The following is an 11540-nucleotide window of genomic DNA, read 5'->3' as shown; positions in this document are numbered from 1 at the left end:
CTTATAGGTATGTACCTCCATTTCCAGCAACCCTTCTTAAAATGAAATCTCACTGCAAATCCTGCCTATATAAACATGCACAAGTAACCCAGAAAATCAAGGCAGGTGGCCCATGTGATCACATGAGTGGGTCTCCGGACACAATCAGTGCTCATCGGGCTCATCCCTGGGCAGCCATGCTGCTGTCCTTTCTCCAAGGCTGTCCCATCTTCTGGAAACTGGCTCCTGATTCAGCTCCCAGAGCGGGGCTGGCCTGACCTGAGAAGGCTACCCCAACTGTGCAGGAACTGGAGCAGCTGTTGTTTCTTAGAGACCAGTCAGTATCCCAAGAAGCAGAGCTCATTTTCCAAAAGAAGAAACCTTTTTAGAAAACTTAGTCTCCTAGGAAATCTTTCTGGAAAAAGCGGAGACACCAGCACTCGCATGCCTTCCAACTGCAGGTAGACCCCTTGCTGGGAAGGCCACTGGGCCGTCTGGAGGCCCTGCCTCATGGGCATGGCCAGCCGCAGCCTCTGCCAGGGGCCTTACCTGCACCTTCCCCCATATTCCAGGAACCTCTGCATGGCACCCAAGAAGCTGCCTGGCGCCCAAGCCAGGAAAGCGCTGCTCCCTCCCTGCCTCCTGGTTTGGCAGGAGGAGTGGAAACTTTTGTGGAAAACTCATGAGCTGACGAATGCTCCCAAGTCAGGACTTTGACTTGGTCCTGATGGGCTACAGTCCCGGGATCCAGGGGGCCCTTCCCTTCCTGGGGTTGGGACCTCCTGCCTGCCTCCTCCCCTCACTCTGCTCACTGCAGGCCAGCACTCACCAGCTCTCCTGTGACCTGAGGCTGAGCCACTATAGGCGTCATTGTCTTTCACACTCACCCTTGTTCCGGCCCTCCCCCGCACCCCATGATCTACGTTGCTCCCCCTTCCCAGTGCCCATCGGTGACTGTGGAGTCTGCATGGGGCTCCATGGGGTTGAACGTCCACAGCTTTCTGCTGTTTTGTTTAAGACCTGGTTATGGTTGTTGGATTTTTTTTTTTTTTTTTTTTGTCAGCTGCCTGTTATATCAATCACGGAGTCGGGATCTATTTATAGTTTGGGAGTACTGTGTCCTTAGTCACAAAGAGACACAGACAGGGGACTGTCAGCTGGTGCCGGAGGAGCTGAGCGACGAGTCCTCAGCCACTGGAAACACCTGAGAGTGACCACTCCACGGCTGCCCATCTCCAGCCAGCGCAGGCATGTGAGTTACCCAACACCTTCCCTTCTCTCGCCTAGGCTTCCCTGTCTCATTCTCTCTCTCTCTCTCTCTCTCTCTCTCTCTCTCTCTCTCTCTCTCATAAAAATATCTCCCACGCCTGCTCTTTCATCCTGGTTTTCTGCACTCTAAAGCATCCCTGCTTGGTCAGGAGTAAAACGTTGCTTTTCTCTGACTGTCGCAGGAAGGTCAGAGGGTCTCAGAATGGCTGGGTGGGACAGTTACACAAACTCATTTGGAATCAGCAGGTTCCCTTTCATTTTTATTTGTTTTTGCAAGGGGAAAAAGTAAGTAAATCAAAAGGGCAAGGGAAAGTTTACACGCGGCTCAGCGGGGTGGTTATGTCTCCCAGCGTGAAAACTTTTATTTGCTGGCAGCTCCAGCATTTGGTGTGGTGAGCCAGGAAAGGTGACGGAGGGGAAGACCTGCTTCACAGGGACAGGTGATGATGAAGGGGTGCCGCCAGATTTGAGGTCACCCCAGGAGCATCCAGGGTCAGCAAAGAGTTACCGCACCCCAATGACTAGCTTCTTTACAGCACGTCAGAGAAAAATGACTTTTTCCCTCCTCCGCCTAGCAAGTTTGCTTTGAGAAGTCAAGAAAAAGAGCTGGTGATCTGTCTTTCTTGCAGGCTTTGGTGTGTTTTCTTGATCCTGAAAGGGGAGCTCGGTGGGGAGGAAGTGTGGAGAAGGATGAAGCCAGGTGTGCAGGGCTGCTGAGTGCATACGTCTGCATCCTTCACCAAGGGAGAAACTTAATATTACAATTCTCGTGAAAGCTCTGCTTGTTTCAGACAATCCGACAGTGTGCAGGCTGTGTGCAGGTCGGGTGGCTCAGAGATGACCCTCCCCAGAGACTGTCCAGGTCCGCAGGGTTTATCTGCCACTAGTTTCCCCTGGAACATCTGGGGCTTTAGTTTCTAGATAATGAATAGCATTCTCCAAAACTCCTGCACCACTTGGGGAGCCTTCTCTCTCTCTCTCTCTCTCTCTCTCTCTCTCTCTCTCTCTCTCTCTCTCTCTCATAAAAATATCTCCACGCCTGCCCTTTCATCCTGGTTTCATCCTTATAACACCTTATATATGCAAAAATAACCCTAAATTTTGAAAAAAATTTACATGATGTTTAATGCATCCTATGTACAACTTTTAAGAGGTACCTCATTCTTTTTATTGGGGATTTCTATTTACTACGGATGCTATGTTGCTGAGGACAATATTTTGATTTGTTTGGCTAAACAGCACCAGAACAAAGAAACAGTATTTTCTAAACTTTAAAAGCATTAAGGAAAGCAAATAAGCATGAACTGTGTTTGATTATGAACAAAATAGTTTTATCAGCAAAACAGTTGATGAAAGCAAGTAAGATGTGTACATAGCTAGACAATAGAGAAGCAATTTGATCTCATTTTTTGTTTTGACTTTTATGAAACCTTAACTTTCCCTTTACTTGGCTCTTATTTTCATCTGCATTGGATTTAGTTATTAATGTCTTTAATCTCGTCATTCATTATTTTGGGGGGTGACCGGGATCAAGCAGGAATAAGAAATTAGAAAGCGGGGGCTGGGGAGTTAGCTCAGCGGCATAAGCACCTGCCTTGCAAGCAGGCAGTTATGGGTTCGATCCCTGGTACTGATAAAAACGAAAAAGACAAAAAAAAAAAAAAAAAAAAAAAAAAAAAAGAAAGAAAGAAAGAAAGAAATTAGAAAGTGCACTTCACATGTCCGTGTAGTAAGACCACATTCATAGTGGAGAAATCCAGGATAAGGGGAAAAGCAGGGTCAATATCACTATTACAACCCAGCATGGGGGCTGGGAATTTAGCTCAGTGGCTTAAGTGCCTGCTTGGCGAGTGTGAGGTTGTGAGTTCAATCCCTGATACCAAAGAAAATAAAATGAAATAAAATTAAAAAAATAAAACCTAGTATGAAAAGTAAAGTCCAAGAAATCCCCAAAAAAAAGGCTAACTGAATTATTCACATAGGGTAATTATTATTTTCTCTATTACAAGGACTGTGTTGATAAACCTATCCTGCTAAGGGTTTCCCACCGTAGCCCTGGAGCAGGCTTTGGTGGGTTACTGTTAATTAAAGCTCACATGCATCAAGTGATTGAGATGTTGCACTTAGAAGTCAGACAGGCTGCTGTTGGCAAAGCTGAACTGGCAGGACTTTCCCATCTCAGTGGCTTTTTAGAGACAGGGTGGCATTTTTTGGTAACCTTTCAGTGCAAGAGCAAATCCTTCCTTCCCTCCCCAACATGCACCAGGGCCTGGCTGGCCCTGCTCCTGATTAAATGCGGTGGGAGAGAGTGTCACATTCCTGAACAAGTCCTGTGCTCTCATTAGTGTTATGGGTCCACAGAGAAGAATATTTGTGGGAACAGTTAGGCCAGAACTGGCCCTTCCCTTGCTCTCTGATGCTTCCAGCTGGGTTGGGAGCCTGTTCGGTAGTGTGATGGAGTCCCTGGCTTCCACCCCAAAGATCAGGATGTGGTTTTGCCCATTGGGCTTTATAGAGATGCAATTGAGGGAAACCAGTATATTTGCATAAGGCCACCTCTGATTACTTACTTTCTGCTTCAATAACGATTAATTTTATGTGGTCTGAGCTCCCATCAAACTCATTTTTTTCCATACTGATTTCCTAAATGCAATTGGTCACGGGGCTGTCAGTGACTTCATGTCTGCAGAATCTAGCCATTCCCTGCTTGTCGTTGTTTATCTCTCTGGATGTAAGTGAGCAGTTGCCTGTGGGCATGCACCGTTGTTTTATGTGGCCTCCCTCCCTGGAGCCCCTAGGAATCCAGTCCTGACCTCCTCCCAAATTGGGGACAATGAGCAGGTGCTTTGGAAAAGGCAAGCTCAGGTGCAGGACCATCAATCTCCAGGAAGAAGGAATTGCAAATAACTGGAAAGTGCTTCCCTAATCCAAACCATTTTACATAGCTAAGGTCTCTCCAAATACCCATAAATAAAAAATAGCAGCTGGCAGAATTTTTAAACCAAAGACCACAGCACAGCTCTGCCTGCCTATCGCTACACTCCTACAGTATATCTGTCCATCTTTCTCTTATCTCTATTTTTACATTTCATTATCCTCCCCCCTCTTTCTCTCCCTCCTCCATTCCCTCCCCCTTCTCGCCTTTCCTGAAAACACATTTCTATCTGGCACAGAAAATAAACTCAGATTGTGGGTAGTTATGTTAATCTAATTCAATCCTCAGCGGGTTAAGAGTGAAATTCTAATAGTGGAGCTGTTGAGGGCTTTTTTGTTAATGGCTTGGGGATTACATTGAGTTAAAGGCTCATTTCCTAATCAAACAGAGAGGGAGAGAGTGACTCCGAATATTTATGAGTTTCCCAGTGAGAGTTTAAACATTCAACTCCAAAAGCTGGGTTTCTGCAGGAGGAAAGAGTTAAAACCCCTCAGGGCTGCTGGGGAAAAAAAATTAAACCAGTTAAGCCATCAGCATTTTCAGGCTGCTGTACAACTTCAGGGCTGGGCAAAGTGGATGATGAGGCAGACCTGGGTGGAGAGAGGGGTTCGTTTGACAGAATGAAAAGGGAAACTGATCGCAGAGTGGGCTGAAGTGCTCAGCAGAAAGTCCCACCACCCACCCCAGAGCAGACTGGCTCACCGAGGGCCTGGAGGGGTGGTGTGCCCGTCAATACCCCAGGTCAATTCTACTGCGCTATCGGAGGTGAGGACACGAGACAGGAGTATGGCTCAGTTGCCAGCAGCCACAGTGACCCCCTTGTTGCCCGGTGGGGCTAAAGGAGTGGAGAGGTGACTCCTCTGAAAGGCAGAGTGTTTCCCCTTGGAAAGTCAACTTGCATGTCCACTGTTCCAGCTTTGACTTCTGCTCGGCCAGGTCTCTTGGTGCTCCTGCTCTGCTCTCTTCCCAGGAGGACTTCAAGGCTTTCCAGCCCACTTGCCCAGGTGAACGCTGGTGAGGGATCCCGATCTCCACCCAGAGCAGGCCACAGGCAACTGGCCAAGGTCATGCAATGTCAAGGCCAGGCTGAGGTCCAGTTGAAGTCCAGGCGAGCCTTCAGGCCCCTCTGTGCCCTCATTATCTGGGGTACCATAGAAGAGAGGGGACAGTCAGGGTCACATGGCTGCTGCAATAGGCCTGTGGGCCCCTAGAGTGAGGCTTCCTTCTCCAGCATGGAAAGGAAGGGCAGGAGTCCCAAACCAGGGCAGTTGCCTGCTCTGAGGGCACTCGTCCTGTCCTGTGCCACCAGGTGAGCAGTTTCCTCTCTTTTCCTCTGGGCTTGTTTCCCTGTTCAGGTCAGCAGTGGCACGGGGCAGCAGTGTGCTCTCTGTGAAGTCACTGGTTTTTTGTTGCCCAGGTACTTGGGCACAGCGGCTATGAGCCTTGTCGTAGCTTTCCTCTATATCTACACCAGCCTTTCTGTGAAGGCTTGACAGCCCTAGCTGATCTCGCCCTATCCTGCATGCACTAGACCAGGAGCTCCCAGGACCAGGGCCCATGCTTTACCCCTGTTCTGCCCCCACCTAATACACACGCCTGTAGTTAAGAGCAAACAGCCAGAGTCTGAACCCTGGCAACACCCTTTCTCAGCAGTGAGATGAGAGCTGCCCAGACACTCAAGGTCTTGCCCCTGCCCTCTGCTAAGGGAGATAACAATAGAAGCTGGCTCATGGTCTGTTGGATGGACAAGATGCACTGAAGTGCCTCTGCAGATCCCAGGGACAGCATCCCCCAGCATGTCTCCCCCAGGGTGACTTCCTCTGAAAGAGGTGGAGGTCGGTGGTGTGTCCAGTTAGCAAGACCTCCGGCTGCACCCTCAATGGGCACCCCGGGGATCCTCTCACCTGTGAATGCAGTGGCTTTTAAACCACTTGGGAGAACTGAGGACACAGCTGGGCTCCCAGCAGCACCCAGAGTTTCACCTGCCCTCTTGGCTCTGGCTCAGATTCCAATGAGCAGTTTGGATCCTGAGTCACCAAGTTCCTCCTGTACGCCACATTCCCTGAGAGCAGTTTGGGCTGTACCTGAAGGGCAGGCCAGGCAGTCCTGCTCTGAAGCCAACCCAGCTGCACCTGCAGGACAGTGGGCGACCGCTCTGCCCTCCTCTCTCTCACTGTGACTGCTCGACAGATGAGTGCCTGAGCCAGTAGACATAGACCCGAGCTGCTGCAAGAAATATCCTCTTGTGAACAGCCTGGACTGGGTCCCAAACACTCCTGTGTGTCTCTGTGTGAGGACTCACAATGCAGCCAAGCAATGGGCCTCCTTCTCTTCTCTCCCCTTTGATGGTCTAATTGCTTCATGATTGGAGAAAGGAATATGAATCTCAATGCCACCAAACTTTAAAGTCTTCCTGTCCTCACTCTCTCCTCTCTGCTCCCCATCCTCCAGCAATTGGTAGATACTACTACTAAACACCCGAGTGGTCACCGCCGACTTGCTTTTGTCCCTCTTGTTATTCACCTGTGAAGTCAGTGCCTAGTGCTGTGCCTGACACATAATATGAGTTCAATACACACATGCAAAGGGATTGTAGAATCTCTTTTCTCAGGAGAGCACCTCTGATCCCTTAATCTCAGGGGAGGGATTTGAAGCTATGAATGTCCTGCCCAGAGTACTGCAGCAGCTCTTGACCCACTGATCATGGTCACTGCCCCAGCCCTGAGAGACGGGGGTGGGGGCTTTGTCTAAGGGAGTGTGAGATTTAATTGCTCGCTGGCATCTCTCCTGTGACTGTTTCCCTCACTTTCATGTTCTTCCCTCTCCCCTTTCTGAGCTGTACCTGCTTCCCCTTGGCTGTTCAGACTGCGTTCCTCCTTGTGCTTTAACCACTCAGCTCCCAGGGGGTGCACATGAGAGGGAGACCTTCCTTCTGAAGCCTTCCAAAGTGTCTGCTTTCATTAGCACAGACAAGGCTTCTGAAAGGTGTCGAGTTATGAACATCATTTTAGGTACTGAAATCTTCCCCCAGAAGAGCATTTCTGCTCACGTTTGGAGGATGGTGTAACCGCGAAGGCTGCCAAGGGTCAAATGACAGCTGCAAAAAGTCCAGCATCTCTTGGGGACCAATTCCTGGCCACAACAATTGATTAGCTTGGCTTAGTGATCTTTCTAGCAATATTCAGGAGTGAAATTATTGCTGATGAGGCTGTGTGTGTGCATGTTTCAGGGTTACTGGCAGTGAGGAGACAGAAGTAGACAGAGAAATGCCATGAATTGTTTGCTTCCTGAATCATCTCAGGAAAGGTCTTTCCACCCCAAGAGTATCCAAAGTTCTGTGCTATTGTGTACACAGGTGGGCCAGGGGAGGTGGGAGGAGAGTGTATAGGGTTTTCCCATACCTTCTCTGCCCGTGCATGTAATTCCAGCACTTGGGAGGCTGCAACAGGAGGACTGGCATGAATTTGAGGCCAGCCTGAGCCACATAGTGAGTCCAAGGCCAGCCGAACTACATAGCGAGACTGTCTCCAGCTACACATACACACATGCGCGCATGCGCGCACACACACACACTCAAAGTTGAACAATAAAGCCAACTGGAAAGAGGTCCTAGGTTGAGGGCTGCTTGCATGCTGGCTCTGAGAATCAGAGGACAGCTTGGCATGCTGTGGCAGGTGGCAGATACCAGATGGCCCACGCCCCAGGGCAGTTGTAATGAGGGTGTTCATACTACTGGGAACTCAGTCCCCTCCATTACAAACAAGGGGTTCCAGGAGACCTCTGGGGCCCTCCAGCTCTAAGAACATACACATTCAGAACTGTTGGCTCTGATGAACCCCGAACATTGTGTTCATAATACAACCAATAACCGTGCGTCAGTTGGCCAGTGTCTTTCCCATCCTGCGCTGTGGGCTCACCTGTGGCTTTTCCTGGGTGGGCCTTTTTGATTTACAATACTTTTCTGTCCTCACCTTCCCCTATCTGCAAGCCCATCAGATTAGTGGACACTGGCTCAGGGCTACTAGTTTAAAAACACAGATTCAAATTCTGCTGCTTTGATTTTTGTTTTACTTGGCAGAGGCCATCATTTTGTTATGATCTTATTGCTCCTTCCTTCCCAATGCTCCCACCCAGAAAGAGTGTGCAGGCTCCCACACATCTAGAGGAGCCCCAACACTAGGCACCCAGCCTTCCAAGTTTTCTTTTTTCTTTTTTTTTTTTTTTTTGTCTTTTTCCTTTTTATCAGTACTGGGGATCGAACTCACGACTGCCTGCTTGCAAGGCAGGTGCTTATGCCGCTGAGCTAAATCCCCAGCCCCCAAGTTTTCTAATGTCCTTTGGCAGCATCAGAAAGGAGAGCCCTGCGATTGGAGAGAGGCGTTGCCACGCAGGGGACACTGAGCTTTGCTATTGCTTTCTTTCTTCACCTGCCAAAGGGACCTGACCCTGCTCTGAGACTCTTAAGACCGGCATACAGCTAAAATAAAACCAGAGAAAAACCTTTCTTTAAAACTGCAAGTGCTTACCAGATGAGACTGACTGATTCCCAGGCATGGTGACCCCTCCGGAGCTGTCCGAGTAAGCAGCAGCTTTTGTGGATAAAGCACTGGGCCTCTGCCCATCGTACCAAATGCAGCCCAGATGCCACCTCTTCACATTACCCCGTTTCTCCACTGTAAAATGGGGGCGATGAAAGGAGCCCCTTGAAAAGTGCCTGCTAGGTCATAAGCCCTCGGAGCCTTTGTTGTGGAGGAGGAAGGTGACATTTTGACTGTTGTGATCATGTTCCAGGACCCTGTGCCAGAAAGGCCAAGAGGGAGGAAACTTGCAAACTCCTTACATTGCTAGTCCCTTTGGACAGTAAAACACACTGCTCTGGAGGTGATTTAAAGACATGCCCCAGGGCTCCACCATTCCCTGCCAAAGGTAGCTGCGTTCCCATATCCAGTTACCTCCCGGTGTGAAATATGAACACCCCCCATTCCCAGTCTGCAGTCTGGGGTGAGCCGGTCACCCTTTCGCCTCCCATGGAAATCTGCTCTCCAGAGCTTAGCATGTGTGGCTGCCAAAGTGCAGATGCAAAGGTGGGAAGTGGTTTAAATAAATGGTCTTGTGTGTCCACGCATGTCCCAGTCACCGCAGCAGGATAGTTTCTGTGTAGGCCAATTCCTCTTCCCCGTGCATGACACTCAGAGATTGTTTCTTTTCCACATTTGGTAGAGAACTCAGGAGGAATAGAGTGTGAACAGGGGAGGGCAGTTTCTGATGCCTCCTCAGGGGCCTGACTGGTGGCATTGCAAGGGACGTGTGGACCTGCCATCAGGCTCTCTAGGGAACATTCTGAAGCTACGCGTGTGGACAGCCTGAGTGTGTGCGCGCACGTGTACACATTAAGGGTATTGTGGTTAGCCATCCATGACTCCTTTTTCTTGTCTCAGGCTGCAAGTAATCTAGAAGGAACATGTAATTACTATTTACTCAAGGGCACTCAATTGAGAACACCCTCATGTAATGACTCTTGGGTTAAGTCTGCCTTCAGATGCCCATCTGGTGTTGCTCCTTGGGAAGCCAGCAGGGATCAAGTACCACTTGGGGTGCTGGAGGAGGGATTAAGAGATGGAAATGTGTCCCTGCAAGTTCAGCCTTTGCTCTCGGGCAACAGACACATGGAGGTGGCATCTTTCTTGTGCAGAATCGTCAGCCAGTTCCCTATCCTTGGGGACACACATTTCAAAGCAGGGCCAACTGTTAATCTAGTGAATTGTCTTAGTGGATTTTTTGGGGCAGTAAGGAGCAGTGTTCCATAGATTTTCAGAGATGGGAGGATAACACCATTTATATAAAATTGTATAATACAAAAAAAGTCCACACATGGCCAGGAACCAGACATAAGAGGTGGTCGGGATATAAAAGTTTCAGGAGAGGAGGGAAATGTGCCTAGGAGAGAATTCCCCATAGCCATCTGCCAAGTGCTCACGTTGGCATTGGCTTCCTTGGGCTTCACTTCTCATCCCACTGAGTTTTGGGGTACCTAATCAATTAAGGTGGGAAATGGAGGCACAGAGGAGCCAAGTGGAAGCACTGTAAATAAAGCCGTGGAATCCATTTGCTAGAAATATCGGCAATATTACCTCACACCACAACCCCCTCCTGATGTGGCTGAACAGTGTTGTGGTGGCCACCACACTGCTCTCAGAAATAAAACCGATTTTTACATCAGCACATTGAGCAATCTGTCACATCTGCTGCCAGGAGCCACTATCAGACGCTTCTGCGTGATCCAGGTCTCAGTTTGTCTCTCTCTGCTTGTTCCTTTGTCTGTAAGAAGGATGGATGACCAGACAATCTCCAAGCACTCCTGTGTCCAGCCCTGATGTCTGTGTGTCTGCTGAGCAGCAGCCCTCTTGTGTCACAGCTGTCAGGGTGTCAGTGCTCCCCTCCACAATGAAGCACCCTGTGGGCAGGGACTGGGACACCATCTCCCAGCACAGAGTCTGGTCATGACAGGCACCGAATTCATTTTGTAGCTACTAATGAAAGAAATGACCCTAGTAGACGCCAGCTCCGCGGCCAGCCCCACAGTGCCACAGCCTAGCTAGTTGTGCTTAGTGTCTTTCGTTTCTTCCCTCTGGACCCTCTGTCACTCCCTCTGGGCTGGAGGCTCACGCCTTCTTGGTGTGAACTGGAAAATCTCTTTGTAAGAAAATGTAAATTGAGCGTCTACAAACCTCACTGTACATGGCATAGGAATGCAGTGGTTTCTAACTACCATGCTGATCATTACATGACCATTGTACTGCCTGCTTCTGTTTCCTCCTTTAGTTTACTCTGATTTAGAAACATTACATTTGAAGACTTGCTAAACAAAGAGTCCCCAGAGCCCAAAGTATCTCTTCTCCATTTGCTGCATCCCTTTGTACTCTCTTGTAAAGATTTCTTTCATTTTTTTTACAAATGGCCTTGATTTTATCATTAATCGTGGTGTGACCACTCTTTTCACTGTTTCTAACTTATTTCTGAAATAACCTCCCCTAAGTCCTTAAGTCTTCTTCTGTTGGTCTCTGTGCCCCTTTCCCCTACTATTTTTGCCATTTATAAGACTTAGAAATGATTCCTTTATATGTTGGACCCTTGATCCCAGACCTTCCCTAGTCCTGCACCACATTTCCCAGAAGAACGGTTCTGACAATCGGGCTTCCGCAGTTCAGGTGGTCTTGCTCTCTGTCATTTCCATACTGAGCCTGGGGACATGCTTTGTTCTCGAGCCCCTAAAACCTCGTCTTTTCTCTAACCAGCAGTTTTCACTTTGGGGATGAACCACATTGTGAATTTAAAGCTTTAACAATTGTTCAGGGTC

At 48.9% G+C, this 11540-nt stretch overlaps 1 protein-coding gene across 1 annotated transcript in view; it reads left to right on the top strand.

Annotated features, from left to right (window-relative positions):
- The first annotated feature begins 1037 nt into the window (after window positions 1-1037).
- Window positions 1038-11540, top strand: part of Esrrb (estrogen related receptor beta) — a 160895-nt gene continuing 150392 nt past the window's right edge. Inside the window, exon 1 of the mRNA XM_013155363.2 lies at window positions 1038-1231. Within this exon, the coding sequence (XP_013010817.1) occupies window positions 1230-1231 (2 nt within the window). The 5' untranslated portion in view covers window positions 1038-1229. The remainder of the gene's footprint in view (window positions 1232-11540) is intronic.

This window comes from Cavia porcellus, unplaced genomic scaffold (genome assembly GCF_034190915.1).
Source record: "Cavia porcellus strain 051 isolate PalLab524CR breed Dunkin Hartley unplaced genomic scaffold, mCavPor4.1 scaffold_31, whole genome shotgun sequence".
In the NCBI taxonomy this organism is placed as follows: domain Eukaryota; kingdom Metazoa; phylum Chordata; class Mammalia; order Rodentia; family Caviidae; genus Cavia; species Cavia porcellus.
The sequence above is the reverse complement of the archived record's forward strand: the minus strand, read 5'-3'. Positions and strand labels throughout refer to the sequence as shown.